General features: G+C 46.0%; 1 protein-coding gene across 1 annotated transcript in view; it reads left to right on the forward strand.

Annotated features, from left to right (window-relative positions):
* The window catches only part of TBC1D32 (TBC1 domain family member 32), an 886,600-nt gene that overhangs the window by 229,521 nt on the left and 640,580 nt on the right, over positions 1-16,499 (forward strand). The window contains exons 11-12 of the mRNA XM_085611276.1: positions 2,361-2,420; positions 13,751-13,847. Of these exons, the coding sequence (XP_085467402.1) occupies positions 2,361-2,420; positions 13,751-13,847 (157 nt within the window). The remainder of the gene's footprint in view (positions 1-2,360; positions 2,421-13,750; positions 13,848-16,499) is intronic.

Consider the following 16,499-nt stretch of genomic DNA (forward strand, 5'->3'; position numbering starts at 1 on the left):
GGGCTTGCCTTCCTACGCTCTGCTCTGAAAGGGGCGTGAGTAATAAGGGACCAATGTGTCACGTGATCCGGCAAAGGGGATCACCCCATAAAGGTATAGCACTGATTGGGTTCGCCACAGTGCAAGTTTGCTCATCAGGCGGGCAGGGCAGCATAGGTCGGTTACCGCTGCCTGCCCTTGGATCGCCCGTAAGATTACCCACCATATTGCATACTTTTGTATGTAATAAACCTGCAGCAATATTTTCCCAAACAAAAGTTTTGTTGTGTATTTATTTATATAATCATGCATGCTCTGACAGTGGGAGGGGCCACCCTAAAAGGGTGGCCCTCTTAGTGCCAATTAGGCACAAACATCACCCCTCTAGTGTTGGGGACTCGGGGAGGAGTCCCCCTGCTTGGCACGCTAGGCGCGTCACTCCCGGCGCACAGAGGTCAGGGGAGGGTATTTATATCTCCCCCGCCTTTCTGGCGTCCTCTTTTGCACCGGCCATGCCGTCTCCCGCCCTACCGCTTACCCGGCGTGTAGCGGGCCAGCAGGGTACGTGGAACTTTGTAATGTTTTTCTTTTTGTTTTGCAGGCGGAGTTACAGGGCGATCTGCAGGCAGATGGGGACAGAAGGGTACCTCTGCAGGAGCACAATAGGGGTGCCAGAGCCAAATCCCATGAGTCCTCATGGCAGGTTCCTGGAAGAAGTCAGTTGGCGTCCCGCTAGTCCTTCGGGCAGTTGTGGGCCTGAACAACTGGGGGCGTGCCCTGCTACACTCCGCCCTGAAAGGGGCGTGAGTAATAAGGGACCAATGTGTCACGTGATCCGGCAAAGAGGATCACTCCATAAGGTGTAGCACTGATTGGGTTCGCCACAGTGCAAGTTAGCTCATCAGGCAGGGCAGCATAGGTCGGTTACCGCTGCCTGCCCTTGGATCGCCCGTAAGATAACCCATCACATAGCATACTTTTGTATGGAATAAACCTGCAGCAATATTTTCCCAAACAAAAGTTGTGTTGGTATTTATTTATGTCTTCATGCATGCTCTGACAGTGGGTGGGGAGTGTTGCCTATAATGGCACTGTGTTCTTTGGTCTTGCCAATATTTAAGATCACGCTCTTTCAGTTGCAGACTGCGAACCATTATGGTTTGACTGGGGCAAGGAAGACTGAATCGTGGTTATGCGATTACTAACTGATTGCGGTATTTTCCTCCTAAACAAATCAAGAGATCTCACCTAGCAGGTAGCTGGCTATGAAGCAGGCAGTGTTGTGCCCGAGCATGTTGTATGTTCACTATGCAGGTTACAACTGAATACATCTGAGCACAGACAGGGATTTTGGCTTGCAGGTTTTTTTTTTTTTGCATGATTTTAGGAGAGAGAATCTCTCGGAAAACAGCAGCTTATTCTGAGGATATTTTGCTAGTTTACACAAAGGATTACTCACAGCGTTGTCATATCTTCACTGCGGCTACTTCACAGGTGCTTTACCAGAGCAGGCAAACACTTTTCCTTAAATGCAAGCTAGAGGATACAGCAGTTGGGAAACGATGGGGCAGATTGAATATAAGACATCACTGGCCTTATGCCAATCTTGACTAAAGTGTTTCAGTAACATCATTTAAGGTTTCCAAACAATTATAACGAGGGCTAGGTACAATATGCTGAGAGTGGAATAACAAATACAAATTAATTTTACTGCATTCTCACTCAAAGGTGAATGCATTCATGTATGCTATTTTTGAAATATTTCAACATGTACAGCACCACTAAATATTGGGCTTGCTCAGGCGTAGAAGCATGACAGGGCAACAAGATGCATTATCTTTTCTCCAACTAGCACTTCCTGAAATTTAGCCGCCTCATTCTCTCTTGCTCTCTCTCCCTCTTTCTCTCTCTCTCTCTGGGGGTCTTCTGGAATTACCTTTTTGCCCAAAGCTGTTTGCGTTCCATCAGGAAGGTAATGTTAGGACATATTGTGGTTGCTTTGGTTGCAAAGCATATCGGAGCCTTCTTCCCCCTTGCTCAGGGGAGGATGGGGTGGGTCAGCTGTGAGCTTACAGGCGCTAGAAGTCTTACTCCCCTGGAGGCCATGCAAAAACGTTGCCATTGAAAGACGTCATCTGCTCTTTATAGGATGGGGTTTTGCTCTGATGGTGTTGGGCGTTCTTCTGCCTTATTGGTAAAATACCGGCCTTCCCCTTGTAAATGGCAGTGGGGTGACGAAAAGGGTTTCCGGATGTATTGAGACGACCATCTCTTTCTATCTCAGTCAAAGGCTAATCGCGTACCTACAAAAAGAATGTTGTGATTTGTTACTTAATACTTGTACGCGACACGGTTTTAAAATAGCTTTGTTTTTATTCTAGCATGCGTATTACAGCAGAACAGTGGTGCTTCGACTTCTTGAAAAAAAATATAAAGCTTTGGTAAGTTCAATTTCTACTTAATTTGACTGCATGGCACGTATGCCATTGGTGGCGCATTACTCCATATAAAATGTATATGAGGCAGGAAGGTATAACGTGGGAGGAAATGTACGATTCAATTCCAGTTTATTGAGGGATAAAGAGTGGTGAATTGTTGCACGAAAGCAATAGGAGCAAGAAAGAAACACAGCACGGGTAAATAGTTATGGTAAAACAAAACTTTTTTTTTTTTTTTTCTCCATCTTCCATCTAAATTGCTAACACATTTAATTTGGATGTACGCAATCAAGAACATGAAAATATTAAGTCATAAACACTAAATCCAAATTTAAAACATTAAATTAACACCCATGAATATGTCCAGCATTTTCTTTTCTTTTTCATTTTTTTGTGAAAAACGGAATCACATTTGTTTGAAAAGAATTGATGAACATTTAGCTAGCTGTAGACTTGTATTTAACACATCAGTGCATTCTGGTAGTTGCAGTCTTAATTTTCTTCAATCCTCAAAACAATAAAAACACTTGTGAGAAGTTGGCCTGATGTATGATGTCACTAGTTCTAGTGTACACCTTATATCAGTCTAAAAATACCCTTATGGTGATTGGTTGTAAAGTCAACCTTATAGACCAGCTATCCTAGTGGTAGCATGGACAAGAGCAGTCTTAGGCTAAACTCTGAATGGCATGTGAAGCCAGCTGTGATACCATATATAATCCCTTGAATACCAAATGAAAGAACACCACAACAGTTATATATATAAAATAAAGTGTATTTATTCTAAGCAAACCCTCAGCACTCTTTATGAGATTAGAGGTAAGTACAACACAGTCTTATTAATGCATACAGTAAGTCACACAGGTAAGTAATACAGTTAGGCCCTAGGGGCCACGCAAACCATATACTAAGTAAGTGGTATAAGAACCACTGTCACGGAAATAGAATAGGCCTAGGCCTAGGGAATCGCTGGGGCTACACTACACTAGCGTTAGTTAGGAAGTGGGAGGCCCACGGGATTCGTGTGCAGAGTGGAAACACTCACGCGTAATGCGTAAAAGTCAATAGCAATATTACAGTTTAGAAATAGATAGATTTAGGACACTTCCGGAGTAGCTAGGAAGTTGAGACTTGAAAACTAGACACTAGGATAGTCACTATCCTGATGAGCACCGGAGTACCCAAGTTACCTAGCCCACAGGCTGCGGGTGCATAGGGGTGAAGATGCGTCGTTTTCGTCGTCGACTCCTATGGATGCCTGAAGAAAGATGCTGACAGGCAGTCAGTGAAGAGTGTCCGGTGGATCCCAAGGCTGGGATCAAGAAGAGAAGAAACCTGCAAGCAGAAGGGACAGAGTCAAGGTCACTAGCCAGTGACCACGTGGAACCAGGAAGGAACCAGGCGATGTCGTGAAGAGTTGCAGGTGAAGGTGAAGCTTGTCGCTGCAGCCAGGAGGACCAGGAAGCGTCGAGGACGACCAGGACCAGGAGGCGAGCTGTCCCACGAAGGCTCTTGCTGTCGGCGGCGTCGAAGTTGGACTAGGACTCACCAAGCCTTGGCAAGCGGAACCCACGAAGAACAAAGGACTTGCTTCTGGTGCAGACCAGGAAGGTCTGGGGTGCTTCTTCTTTGCAGAGAAGCGGGAGCCAGTCTGGAGGAGCCAAACCAGCGCAGAAGATTTCAGGGTGCGTCGTCACAGAGGCCACTAGCCAGCGGGCAAGCAACCGGACAGACGCGGCAAGCAGGAAAATGCTGAAGGGCCCCACGCAGGACTCGTGGAGTGTGGGGGGCTGATCTTCGGTGTAGATGGTGCTTGGGGTTGGGGCTTCTCAATCCCCGGTGCACAACTTCGAGGGTGCCTCAGAAGCTGCGCTGTAAGTTACTAGCCACTTTTCCCAGGTAGCCGGTCCCACGTCGCTCGTCGCCTCCACGGATCTCAGCTCTGCTGCAGATGTGGATGAGGGTCGGAGAAGTCTGGAAGTCAAGGCTCTGGTCGGGCTCTGCAGTCGGTTCCTCGTAGAACGGTCGCAAAGCAAAGGGTAGTCTCTTGATGGTGCCTGTTTGCACAGGGTAGCCACTTCTTGGCTACAAGGGAGATTCTTCAGTCTTCTTCTTTCGTCGAATGTCGAAGGTCCAGAGTTTCTGTTCAGTTTTGCAGGTTCAGGATAATCTAAAGTCTTGAGGCCCAACTCCCACTCTTATACTAATCTGGGGGGCTGGGATACCTGCTAGGTCACGCCTTATGGGTGGGACCTGGGAGGGGGTGGTTACACCCACTTCCCTTTGTCCAGTTTCGCGCCAGAGCTGGGGCTGGAGTGCCCCAGCGCCGGTTTGAACTGGACTATGCAAGGAACACCTTGTGTGCCCCAGGCATGTCTCATTCCTTTCAGCCCATCCTGCCCCAATACACTAAAGGCTGTCTGGGGAGGTGCTAGCACCTCCCCAAGCAGGAAACCTATTGTCCAGGCCTCCCTGGCTGGGATCACTCCCAGCAGCAGGAGGTCAGACTTGTGTCTGTGGCAGCAGCATCCATTTTGTGATGCTGAGGCTTTGGTCAGAGGTTACACAGCAAAGTAGGATTTTAACATGTCTCTCCCTCTAGAAGGGGGGAATAATATCCTCATGTCCAGAAATGGTATGGGGGTATTATTCCAAAGTGTTAGACACCTTACACGACATGTTTCGATAAAGCCAAACCATAGTTACCATAACCGTCTAAGATTATAAGGCACTTTAAGAGTATATGGTAGGCTATATCATAGAACAGCTATAAGGACATGGTTCCGAAAGCTGCAGACAGGCTCAGCTCATGCTAGAGCACCATCTCACATGTTACCAAGCACTCTGCCTCCAGGATTGTTAAGGCCTGCCATAGGAGTGACTGATAGGTACACATGTGTCTATATATAAGGGTAGATATAGGCATACTATATCTAAGCAAGGGGTGATTACACGACCTTGCCCCAGCTGAGTGATCAGCCAGTTGTGTCTGATTGGAAGGCCAGACCAGGGGTGGCATAATACATGCTGCAGCCCCTGGGAGGCCTAGGGTACACCTATGCCCTGGGTACCTAGGGTACACTGTACAGGGTCCAATAAGGTGATCCTTACCAATTGGTTATGTACCTAGGGTACATGGAGTCCATTTTACAGAGAGAGCAGACAGCCTGAGACCCTGAATGGCAGGATCTCAGGCCAACTAAGTCGAAAAACCAGCTAGACACTAGGCAAAAAGTTGGGGGTAACCATAGTCAGATATCCACCTTCCTACACAACCCCCCCCCAAACGAAAGGAGATAAGGCTGGCCTTGACAAGGTAAGCCTCTATTGCCTGAGTGGCCATATAAGGAAGAACCAGCACTGGCATGGTTACCCCCTGTCTCATGGTCCACTAAGCAATCCCTCATCCTAAAGATATCATAGGGTCTCCACCATAGGGAATCTCTACCTTTGGTGTGTCTTTGCAAAGTAAAAGGCTGGTGTTGAGATGGAGTACTGAAGTGAGTGTCCTCAAAGTGAGGCCTCAGCTTCCTCCAATCATCCTCCACCATGGATGCCTTTCTTTCTCTAACTGAGTTGCACTGTGCTCTCAGGGTCAGCCTCTGGCTACCTAAAGCTGGAGGCTGGGTCCCTTTTGTGGGCTTACTGGAGGGACAGGTCAGGTTTGGGGCCCTAAGGTCCCATGTTTGCCTGTGCCCAGCAGAATCCCTCTGGGGGAGGTCCCTAACTACCTGTAAAGGGGATCCCTCAGGAATGTTTTTACCCATCACCTGGCTAGGGCTACTAGCCAGGCAATCCTCATTCTTTTGATGGGGGGGTTCTTGTGGACAGGGGCCCTCTTGGGGTCCACTGGCCTCCCTGACCTCTGCAGCCCTGGGCTGACTGAGGCAGGGTAGAGAGAGGCAGGCTACCTGCACCAGACTGGGTCCCACCTTGGAAGGGGCCACTGACATCAGAGGCTCTGCCAGGCCAGGCCTGGCTACCTCTGGGGCAGTTCCTTCACAAGGGGTGAGGTCAGATCCCTGAGGAGGATGACCTTTTCCTAATGTCTGGGGAGAGGGAGACTTTTCTTCCTCCCCACTACTCTCTGTTTGTGTGGAGTGATCCATAGTTTCAGGCTTCACTACACCTAGGTCAGTCTGAGTATGGACTGAGACCATTACAGCCCTGCCAACCTTTTCAGGAAGGCACTCAGTTTGTGTTTGAGCTGTGACTGTCACAGCTCTGCCAATTTCTACAGGGAAGTCTGTCTGTGCCTGGGCGGTGGCTACCACTGCCCTTCCAACCTTTTCAGGGAGGAAAGCTACTTGGACAGGGGTTGTGACTGGCACAACCCCACTACCCTTTTGTGAAAGGCCTACCGTTTTAGAATGGGTGTCTTGTTCAACTCCAGCCCAAGCTGAGAGTTCTAAGTCATTCCCCAGTAAGCAGTCCACAGGCAAGGTTGGAGACACTGCCACCCTTTTAGGGCCAGTGACCCCTCCCCAGCTGAGACATACCTCTGCCATGGGATGACTGTTCTGTTTGCCATCAATGTTAGTTACCTGGTATGAGAAACCAGGCAAAAGCTGCTCAGAGGGAACTAGCCTATGGGCCACCATAGTGATGCTAGCTCCAGTGTCTCTGTAGGCCTCAGCTTTTCTACCATTGATGTAGGGTTCCTGTCTGTACCTACCCAAAGTGTTGGGACAGGCAGTGAAGTTGGCAAACCCCATGCCACCATCACAGACAAGAGTAGCTGCTGTAGGGGAATTGGCTAAGCCAGAGTCACCCTGTGTTCCCCAAGAAAACCCAACCAAATTTTTGGGGGCACTCCCACCACCTGGGGGATTACTGCTGACAGTAATAGGTGGTGTGACAGGAGTAGTTGGAGGAACAGTTTTGTTTTTAGCCTGTGGACAACTGCAGTCAGTTTTCCAATGCCCAGGTGTTTTACACACATGGCAGTAAGGCTTTTTAACTGTGGTAGAGGAGGGAGCTTGGGACCCACCACCCTGTGTGGAGTTTTGGGGCCCTGAGGAAGATTTCTCTTTTGCTTTATCCCCACCCTTCTCTTGAGGCTTGGTGGTATCTTTCTTTTGGTCACCACCCTGATTTTTAGGCCTAATCCTGGTCCTGACCCATTTATCTGCCCTCTTTCCCAATTCTTGGGGAGAGGTCAAATCTGAGTCTACCAGGTGTTGATGGAGAAGCTGGTTCTGACAATTACTAAGGATCTGCTCCCTCATAATCAAGTTGTACAATCCTGTATAGTCCTGCACCTTGCTGCCATTTAACCAACCTTCCAAAGCCTTAGTGGCACAATCCACAAAATCAGACCAGTCCTGTGTCTGTGTCTTCTGGGTGTCTCTGAACAACAACCTATATTGCTCAGTGGTTAAGCCAAACCCATCTATCAGAGCACTCTTCAGGACTTTGTAATTGTTTGCATCCTCATCACTGACTGTGAGGAGCTTGTCTCGACCTTTGTCAGAAAAGGAGAGCCACAAGATAGCTGCCCACTGACTTTGGGGTACCTGCTGTACTTTGTAGGCCCTCTCCAAAGCAGTCATCCATTTGTGGATGTCATCCCCATTCTGATATGGGGGGACTATCTTGCTTAGGTTTCTATGGTCATAAGACCTATCCCTATCTCTAGGGATGTTGCTGCCACCAGTGGGTTCTGACCCACACAATTTTTGCTCTCTAGCCAGAGCAAGCTTCTCCTTGGCAAGGGCAATTTCTTCCCTCTGAATCCTCAGATTAGCTTCCCTCATTCTGGCTTTATGCTCCTTTCTCTCAGGTGAAGTCATTCCCCTGTGAGAGGAAGCATTAGAGATGCTAGAGACATGGGAGTGGATGGATTCCCTTGAAGGGGATCTGTCCCTCCTGCTTCTCTGTGAATGCCTACTTGTGGGTCTGTATGGGGGGACCCCATGCAAACTCCCATGTAAACTTAAGTTAGCCTGGCTAAGTCTCCTTACTTGGCTCTGGCTGTCTACCTCCCCATCTGAAGCCCCATCTGACTCCTCTGTGGTGGGTAGACCCTCCTCTGTGCCTAGGGCACCTGCCTGAGATGCCCTCTGAGCATCATACTCCTCTAGGAGTTGTCTTAACTGAAGGAGGGTAGGGTTTGCACCCTGGTTTATTCCTCTGGAGGTACACAAGTGTCTCATCTCCTGGAATGTTAAGGTATCATATCTAGAGGGGATCTTTTGCAGACCTGATCCTCCTGAGAGAGCATCCACTTGATCTACTCTCAGAGACATGATCTAGTGAGGGTGTGGTGTGTGCACCTACCTACACTAGTTGTATCTACTAAACCTTTCTAGTAGTTGTAGTCAGGGTGTATTACTCCCTTCAACCTACAACTACAAAGTCCAGTAGGACTTAAGTATAATAATCTATGTTATATGTACCTAGACAATATCTGTGTGATCTTTCAATTTAGTATCTCAAGATTACAATGGTATTACAACAGCAAGCTCAGATCCCAACCGCTGCTCACCAATGTGAGAAGTTGGCCTGATGTATGATGTCACTAGTTCTAGTGTACACCTTATATCAGTCCAAATACCCTTATGGTGATTGGTTGTAAAGTCAACCTTATAGACCAGCTATCCTAGTGGTAGCATGGACAAGAGCAGTCTTAGGCTAAACTCTGAATGGCATGTGAAGCCAGCTGTGATACCATATATAATCCCTTGAATACCAAATGAAAGGACACCACAACAGTTATATATATAAAATAAAGTGTATTTATTCTAAGCAAACCCTCAGCACTCTTTATGAGATTAGAGGTAAGTACAACACAGTCTTATTAATGCATACAGTAAGTCACACAGGTAAGTAATACAGTTAGGCCCTAGGGGCCACGCAAACCATATACTAAGTAAGTGGTATAAGAACCACTGTCACGGAAATAGAATAGGCCTAGGCCTGGGGAATCGCTGGGGCTACACTACACTAGCGTTAGTTAGGAAGTGGGAGGCCCACGGGATTCGTGTGCATCAAAAGTTTTTTTCTGAAACAGATGAACTAGGAAAATAAGTAGTATGCTACTACAGCTAGTTCAGAGGCAGTAGAAGGAATGCACAAGTTCCTGGTCCCAATCAATGGGGTTGAGGCATTTTCCTGCTGATGTCCCTGAGCCTGAAAAACTATGGGTCCAGAGTAACTGCACCAAGTACTATCCCTTTCAGCACTTGACCCTCAGTGGTAGTTTGGGTCCTAGGCTCTTTGAGGGAGTGGTTGGTGTGAGGCATATACAAGTTCAAATCTCAAGGTACAAACACTAACCACATTAAGGTGATTGTCCGTTCAAATACTTGTCTTTATTTAAAAAGTAGTAGCATTTTAATATAAGCACAGAAAGTATAGAGGCAACACACTAAATAATAACCACAGTCGCTTAAGGTCGGCATGCTAGTGCCATCCTGGGTGGCATCCCGAATTCCCTCCATCCCTTTCTAGTGAGGCTGGTTATTCCCCATTCGATACTGGAGGTGACACCCAGAAGCACTAATTCCCACTCAACTAAGTTTGGCCTCAAGAGTCAATTTCAACTGCAGTATGTGCTGAGTCCATGTACGTCACCAACAGGTCTCCTGGCCTCGAGCAGTCTTATTCAATCCGATGTCAGTCAGCAAGTACGGGAGAACTGGGGCAAGTCACTGCTAGCTCCATCTCCTAATGTTGAGAATCCTCAACCTCTTACTGTCTTTCCCTTATGATGTGTTTGCCCTTCTCAGTCTCCGGACGGTCCACATCGGTGTCAGACATCCTCCTCCGTGGCTTCTCCCAATCTGTAAGTGTTCCGCAAAATAGCCAAAGCACAAAGATCCAGGGCAATGGTCCTCCTTCCATGGTAACCCTTTCTTGGTGCATGCGGGTTGTCGATTTCCTGTTTTCAAGGATGATGCCTTTTACGTCACTGTGGCCTCCTCTTGGCATAGGAAAATTGCAGACTATTTATGCAAAAGGGAGATGGTCTTTACTTCACGCGGGTCCCAGGCTCCAGGCTTGGGGCAAGTCGTCTTAACTTCTTTGGTGATAGCCCCTCACCCACCAGGCAAACTAGCAGAACTTGGTTCTTAGTGCTGGTTCCAAGAGCTAGAAATCGTGATGATCGATTCTATTGTTGAAGAGCACTGTTGACCTACCTGTGGGTCTCATGCTCTCACTTTTATAGTCCAACTCCTGACACAAATGGGATTTAGTGTCTGTTCCTTTGAAATTCGGACAGGGGTGTCTGCTACTTTGATGATGTGCTCTCTCCTCTGCATTCCCCTTTGTCGTAGGAACAGCCTGCCACAGCAGGAGTGGCTCTGTTTTTTGACTACCATTGAGCCGGTTACTACACAGCACATTGTTGCTGAGGACAGAGATCTCCATTGCTGTATCTCTCCACAGCTTGGACTGTAACATATCAGTATATTGAAGCAATACCTTGGCGCATTGAAATGTGGCCCATCTGCACCACAGTCTAACTACCCAACAGCCGATCCAGGCAAGGAGCAGCACGCTCCAGCGCCCACTAAGTTTTATAGAAACCTTAACTGCAAGCGACCAAACCAAAAGCAACAACGCTGTTCTTCATTGTCAGTTTCCACTTTGACCTGCCATATGTGATACCCCTATGTCCTCAATTGGGGCGTTAAAAACCAGGCAAATGTTATAAATTTAGTCCTGAAGATGATCCCGTTAATCAATGAGCTTGGGATCGAAACGTCGACTTTTTAAAAATAGTGCCACAAATATCCATTGTGCTTACTCGTTGTGGTCTCTATTTTGTCAAACTTGCTACAACTTCATTTATGCCTGCAAGTTGCAACGGCTCTCAGTCTTTGCCTGTAACTGTTGTTTGTCCTAAACTGTCTGCATTGTTATTCCTTTTTTCCCCCCGCACGTTCCCCATGCTGTAGGGTGCAGGATTGTGCCCCATGATAAATGTAGTGTTTTCATTATCCTTGACCATATCCTTTAGTATCTGAAAAATAAAAATCCCCTGTCCGGCTGGACATCGGATGTGTATAGTAACCCATTGTGGTCTATATTTAATTTTATGTAAAATTTAGTGTCTGCTCAGGACCATTGTTTTCTACATATATATCTGTTTTTTGACTGACCCACAACTCAGACCGTAGCAGTAACTGGCGACCACACCTGACCTTTGTCTCATAAAGGTTAAAAAGCTTAAGACTTCCTCTCTGTCAAGATTCCCTGGTCCGCAGTGCCAACGTTATCAGTCGTACCATTTCCCTGACAATGAGTAGAGCCTCACTGACCAGTAACTCTTCCTGGAATTAAAGAGGCCTTTGAAATGCACAGTGAATGTTCTCCCTTTATTTCCATGTCTGCCTGCACCCCAGCCCTCAGGAATGTCAGCAATATACATCTCCTGTCTCGGGTTGCAGTCCTCACCTCTCCTAGCCTTTCTAGGTCCTGTTTTTTCAAAATGGAACCAACAGACCTCCATGTTATGTACCCCATACAGGTACACATAACACAATGGAAACACAGGTATCACACTCTGGCTGGTGCTACACACAATATGTGCAGGCCAAGAGCTAGAATAAGTACACAACCACAAAACTGTACATGAGTGGGCCAGTAAGCACCACTCCCTTGAAACCAGTAACAAGGTCTTTTGACACTACTGATCACTAGGAACACAAAACGGGTATGCTGCCACCACCGTGCTCTTATCACTTAACTCCAAGGGCAGTAGCCCTTTACCACTATAAGGGTAGCTCTTGGTGCACGCCTCCCGATCTAACAGGACCACATTACCATGAGACAGGGCTAGGTTATGGGACACAAACATGATTGGTGTCTGGCCATGACCAAAAATCATTACAAGGAGTAAAGATATCTGTGCAGCTGGAACACTGAGGCCAGTCATGCATGTCTGTCACCATGCATGGGACTTTTCCATCCCAACAGGCAGTAACTAACTCCTTGTCTTTTGATTTGACCAAACAGCTGTGCTTGTGTCTAGCACTACCGACAAAGACTAGTCTCCTTTGTTAGCTGCATTGAGGGTGTCAACCTAGATTTCGACCCTAACTGTTTCTTTTTCATGGCTGTGGCAGAAATTGTTCTGTTGTAGGTTGTGGAAAGTATGGGTGTTAAGTAGATCTTGAAGGCACATTACCTTCTTAATGTTCCCAAGCAGCCCCTCCCAGGCCGGCACTCTCTACCGGACTCAGGCCAGTGACGCCTCTTATTCCTGTCTCCCTGGATTCCCCTTACAGAGTATACACATGCTCCCGTTGTGATTTTAGAATGGACGCTTGAGCCTTGGCCTTAATCCTTTCCGATACTCACCCTGATCTGGAAGTACCCAACTTCTACGTGAAGCCGCCAAATCAGCTAGACGATTGCTTCCCTCTTCCCACACCCCTTTGATGCATAAGCTCTTACAATCTTTCAGTGACTTTTACATGGTGTCTTGATTGTTCAGATTCTCAGCACTGTAACCTAAAATTATCACCGGGTCGTGATGATGGCCTAATACTGTATAAAGACTAAAATGCCGTCGACTTCTACAGCTTAGTTTACGGTGTCTCCCTCATGATTGCCCAGAAGAATTAATCTGTTCCTAATGTATCAAATGTATGGGTATCATTAACACTGTTGTATGCTATACATTATTTACCCGGGTCTCTACTGGGTTTACGGGTAACCTCCTGTAGTTTGCTACTGCATTATTAGTGCTGAGGCGTGCCGTGCTAGTTAAATCTTTTTTAAACTAAATGTTGCGGGAGAGCGTTTCGAGAAAGCCCTTTAGGAAAATAGTGCTCGGTGGCTGTTATTAAAACATACCAAGTAGCAACGCTTGTAACAAGGGGTGTCCTCATGGGAGGTTACAAGAAGAGAAATGGCGGTACTAAGGAGGGACTACTATGCCTATTGACCAATGAAAAGCGACTATTTAAAAAGGACAGAAGCCAATTAAAAAGATGGGCAGAAAGTGGGCGGGGCTTCATGCCCTTATCCTAAATACAGCATGTCTCAAAGCGCAAGTACTGCCTAGACGAGACCTAAAAAAGACATTCTGGATGCATGGAAATCCCTTACCTCGTGTCCCAATTTTTTTTCAAAAATAAAATGCTTCTGCTGCTTGCACCGGAAGCATCTTTCTGCTGCAGTGCCTTGAATGAGACGTCCTTTGAACTGCAGAGGTAATGTGATGGATATCAAGTCTTCTCCATCACACTGTAGCAGTTAACATGGTTTTTAAATCATTCTATCACAGCTGACCTTGTTTGATTACTGTAATGTTGATCCCGTGTTTAACTTCTTGCTCATTTGGGATTGTTTAACTTGAATGTTTTACCTTTATTTGTTAGATTAATGCCGCTGTGCAACAGTGTTTCCATTACTATGAATCCTGTGAACAGAGGGGAGAAGAGAGTACCAGAATCAGTATGGTTAAGCAAAGCCCCAGTAAGTAAGTGGTAAAAAAATTGAAATTGTGATGCGTTTTATCTCAAATGCAGCAGGAGCAGTACGTAGCTTACAAGGACACTGCTAACCATATTCCTACGACTGGTTTATACTAGAGGTGAGATAAAGTTATAAAGTCATTGTGTTGTAAATTTTTCAGCACTCTCTCCCTCACCACACTTAACAATGATAAAAAATAACATAGTAGCTCTCTGATCATGCGTTACACACAGGCAATTTTTATCAGCCTTCTTCATTTCTATGTTTGCTGCATATTTCTTCTTGAAACATCAAATAAATTCTCTCCTGATTCTGGTGGCATAAATCTTGAAGTGGATTTGTGGCCATTTACTATTTTGATTACATAAGGGCTCTAAATCCAGTTAATTTAATCAAGAGTTAATGAATTATGAAGAAAATATAGTTTTGGATATTTGGAGCCAGATGTACTAACGTTTTTTGCGGGCGCAAATGGGTTTTAGACCCGTTTGCGACCTCAAAAAAACGTGTGGCTCATGTACTAATCCTATTTTGTGAGTCTTGAAGCTATGTATGACTGTTTTGCAACCGCAATTGCAATCTCAAAACCGTCGCAGTTGACAACCCTTCTGTGAAGGGTGGTAAACCACTTGCAAACGGTAAGGGGTCCCCAGGGGACCCCTTCCCCTTTGTGAGTGTGTTTCAGAATATTTTTTAAGGGCAGGCAGTGGTCCCAACTGAAAAGTTTCATTTTTATTTTTTAAAATAATGATTTTTTTAAAGGAAAACGGGCTGCATTTGAAAAGAAACTGCTTTATTTAAAAGCAGTACCAGACATGGTGGTTTGCTGACCCCAGCAGGCCACCATCCCTGGTAGTGCCAGCCATTCCCAATGGGCTCGCAAATTGCGACAGCCTCATTAATATGCAAAAGGGATGCAGTTTGCGACCCCATTGGGAATCGCAAACTGTGCTTCAGACACTGTTGTGCATCCCAACTTGCGAGTCGCAAATGCGGCGCAATTTGCGACTCGCAAATTGGTGGGTTGTACATCTGGTACTTCTTTCCCTCATGTCGGTTATCCTTGTTTTTTTTTTTTTTTACCCAGTATTGACAAGTGAAGTGTTTTCCATTTAGTAAACGTTCTATTTAATTTTGGGCACAGTCCTGAGAAAATAATGAATCACTACTACAGTTATACAAGATTAACTTTCAAACCATTCAAAATCATAAACTTGTGGTGTAAAAACCTGTTAGGTGTGACTGGGCAAGCAGGGGTCACTCGTCCCTATTCGTGTTGGGTTAGAACCTTTTTGTTTACCCCTGTTGTCCTGGTCCCTGACCTACTATGGTATTGCAGATTGAACACCAAGCACATTCTTCAGCACTTGACCCTCATTGGTAACAAGACGAGCAGTACAAATCTTCCCAGCAAGGTAGCGTGGGGGGGTAGAAATTTAGGAACCAACAGCCCAGTGCTTCTGTTTATGAAAAACAGAAGTAATTTATAGCACTTCAAAAGGCAATGCTACACACAAAAATATGGAAGGCATTACATTTTATACATGTACTAGTGGGATTTTTACACTGAAACAAAACAGTTTTAAAATAGGTTCAGGTGCAGGCTTACTGACAGTTGTGCAAGCTGCTTCCCTTGTTCTGTGACCTATATCTCAGTCCTTATAATTGCCCCAGTACTGATTCTTTAAAGTAATGGCCTGGTTTCAACGCCCGGTAGCTAAAAGTGTAAGGCTCTCATGAAAATTTAACTGTATCTGGCTTTACCTGGGTATTGATGCTCAGATGTGATGAGTGCATGTCTAGGGTTCTTGAGTTTAGCCTAATGCAGCCCTGATTTTGGATTCTCTGGAGTGCATCAGTGGGATGGTCAGCAGCTCATTTGGCGGCCCTTAATCTGCCTAACAACTTTACTGTAATGGAGAAGTGTTGCATGGAGACCATGTCTGTTGACAGGGTCAACACAAGTCACTTGACGGTGACGTCCTGTGTGTTATGCCTGCTTCCAAACAGCGTACTTCCAGATGAGTGGCTGCTCTTTCATCCTCCTACTGGATATGCAGACTTACGGACTTGACCATGCAAGGCCTTTCACCCTATGACACTTACCAGTTGGTGTAGGTGTTCTCAGCAGTCTTCCTGATCAGTCTGCTGATTCCACTCTGTGCAGCTTCCATTCTTGGCTGACTTTGCTGCACAATGCCATTCTGGCCTTGCCTGGCATCTGACCAACCTGGCAGCATTCTTGGGCTCCTAAATCTATCAGATTGGCTGCATGTAGCTTCCCCTATGTGGTTCCTTACTAAGAAACCTGACTTGTTTCTTAGTGTTCATATTTCTGTAATCGAGACCAGGAATTTATCTGTGTTTAGTCAATCGACATGACTGGTGCTATAGTTATTTGTTTCTGTTTCCCAATCCAATAAGGCTTCTTTGTCACATGACTTCATTGATGGACTATTGTTTTTCCCCCGAAAATCAGTTGCTCCATCAACCTTGCTATAGTACTTTTTTGCATTTTCATGACCCCATCAGTCTATATTATTGTTTTTATTGACCTTTTTTCTCTACCTTTGCTATGGTTCTATGGATACTCTTCCAGCTAGTTCATTCTGCGCTGTCCAGTGCTTACCTGGTACGTAGATTGAAACAAGA

This window comes from Triturus cristatus, chromosome 6 (assembly GCF_964204655.1).
Source record: "Triturus cristatus chromosome 6, aTriCri1.1, whole genome shotgun sequence".
Lineage (NCBI taxonomy): Eukaryota > Metazoa > Chordata > Amphibia > Caudata > Salamandridae > Triturus > Triturus cristatus.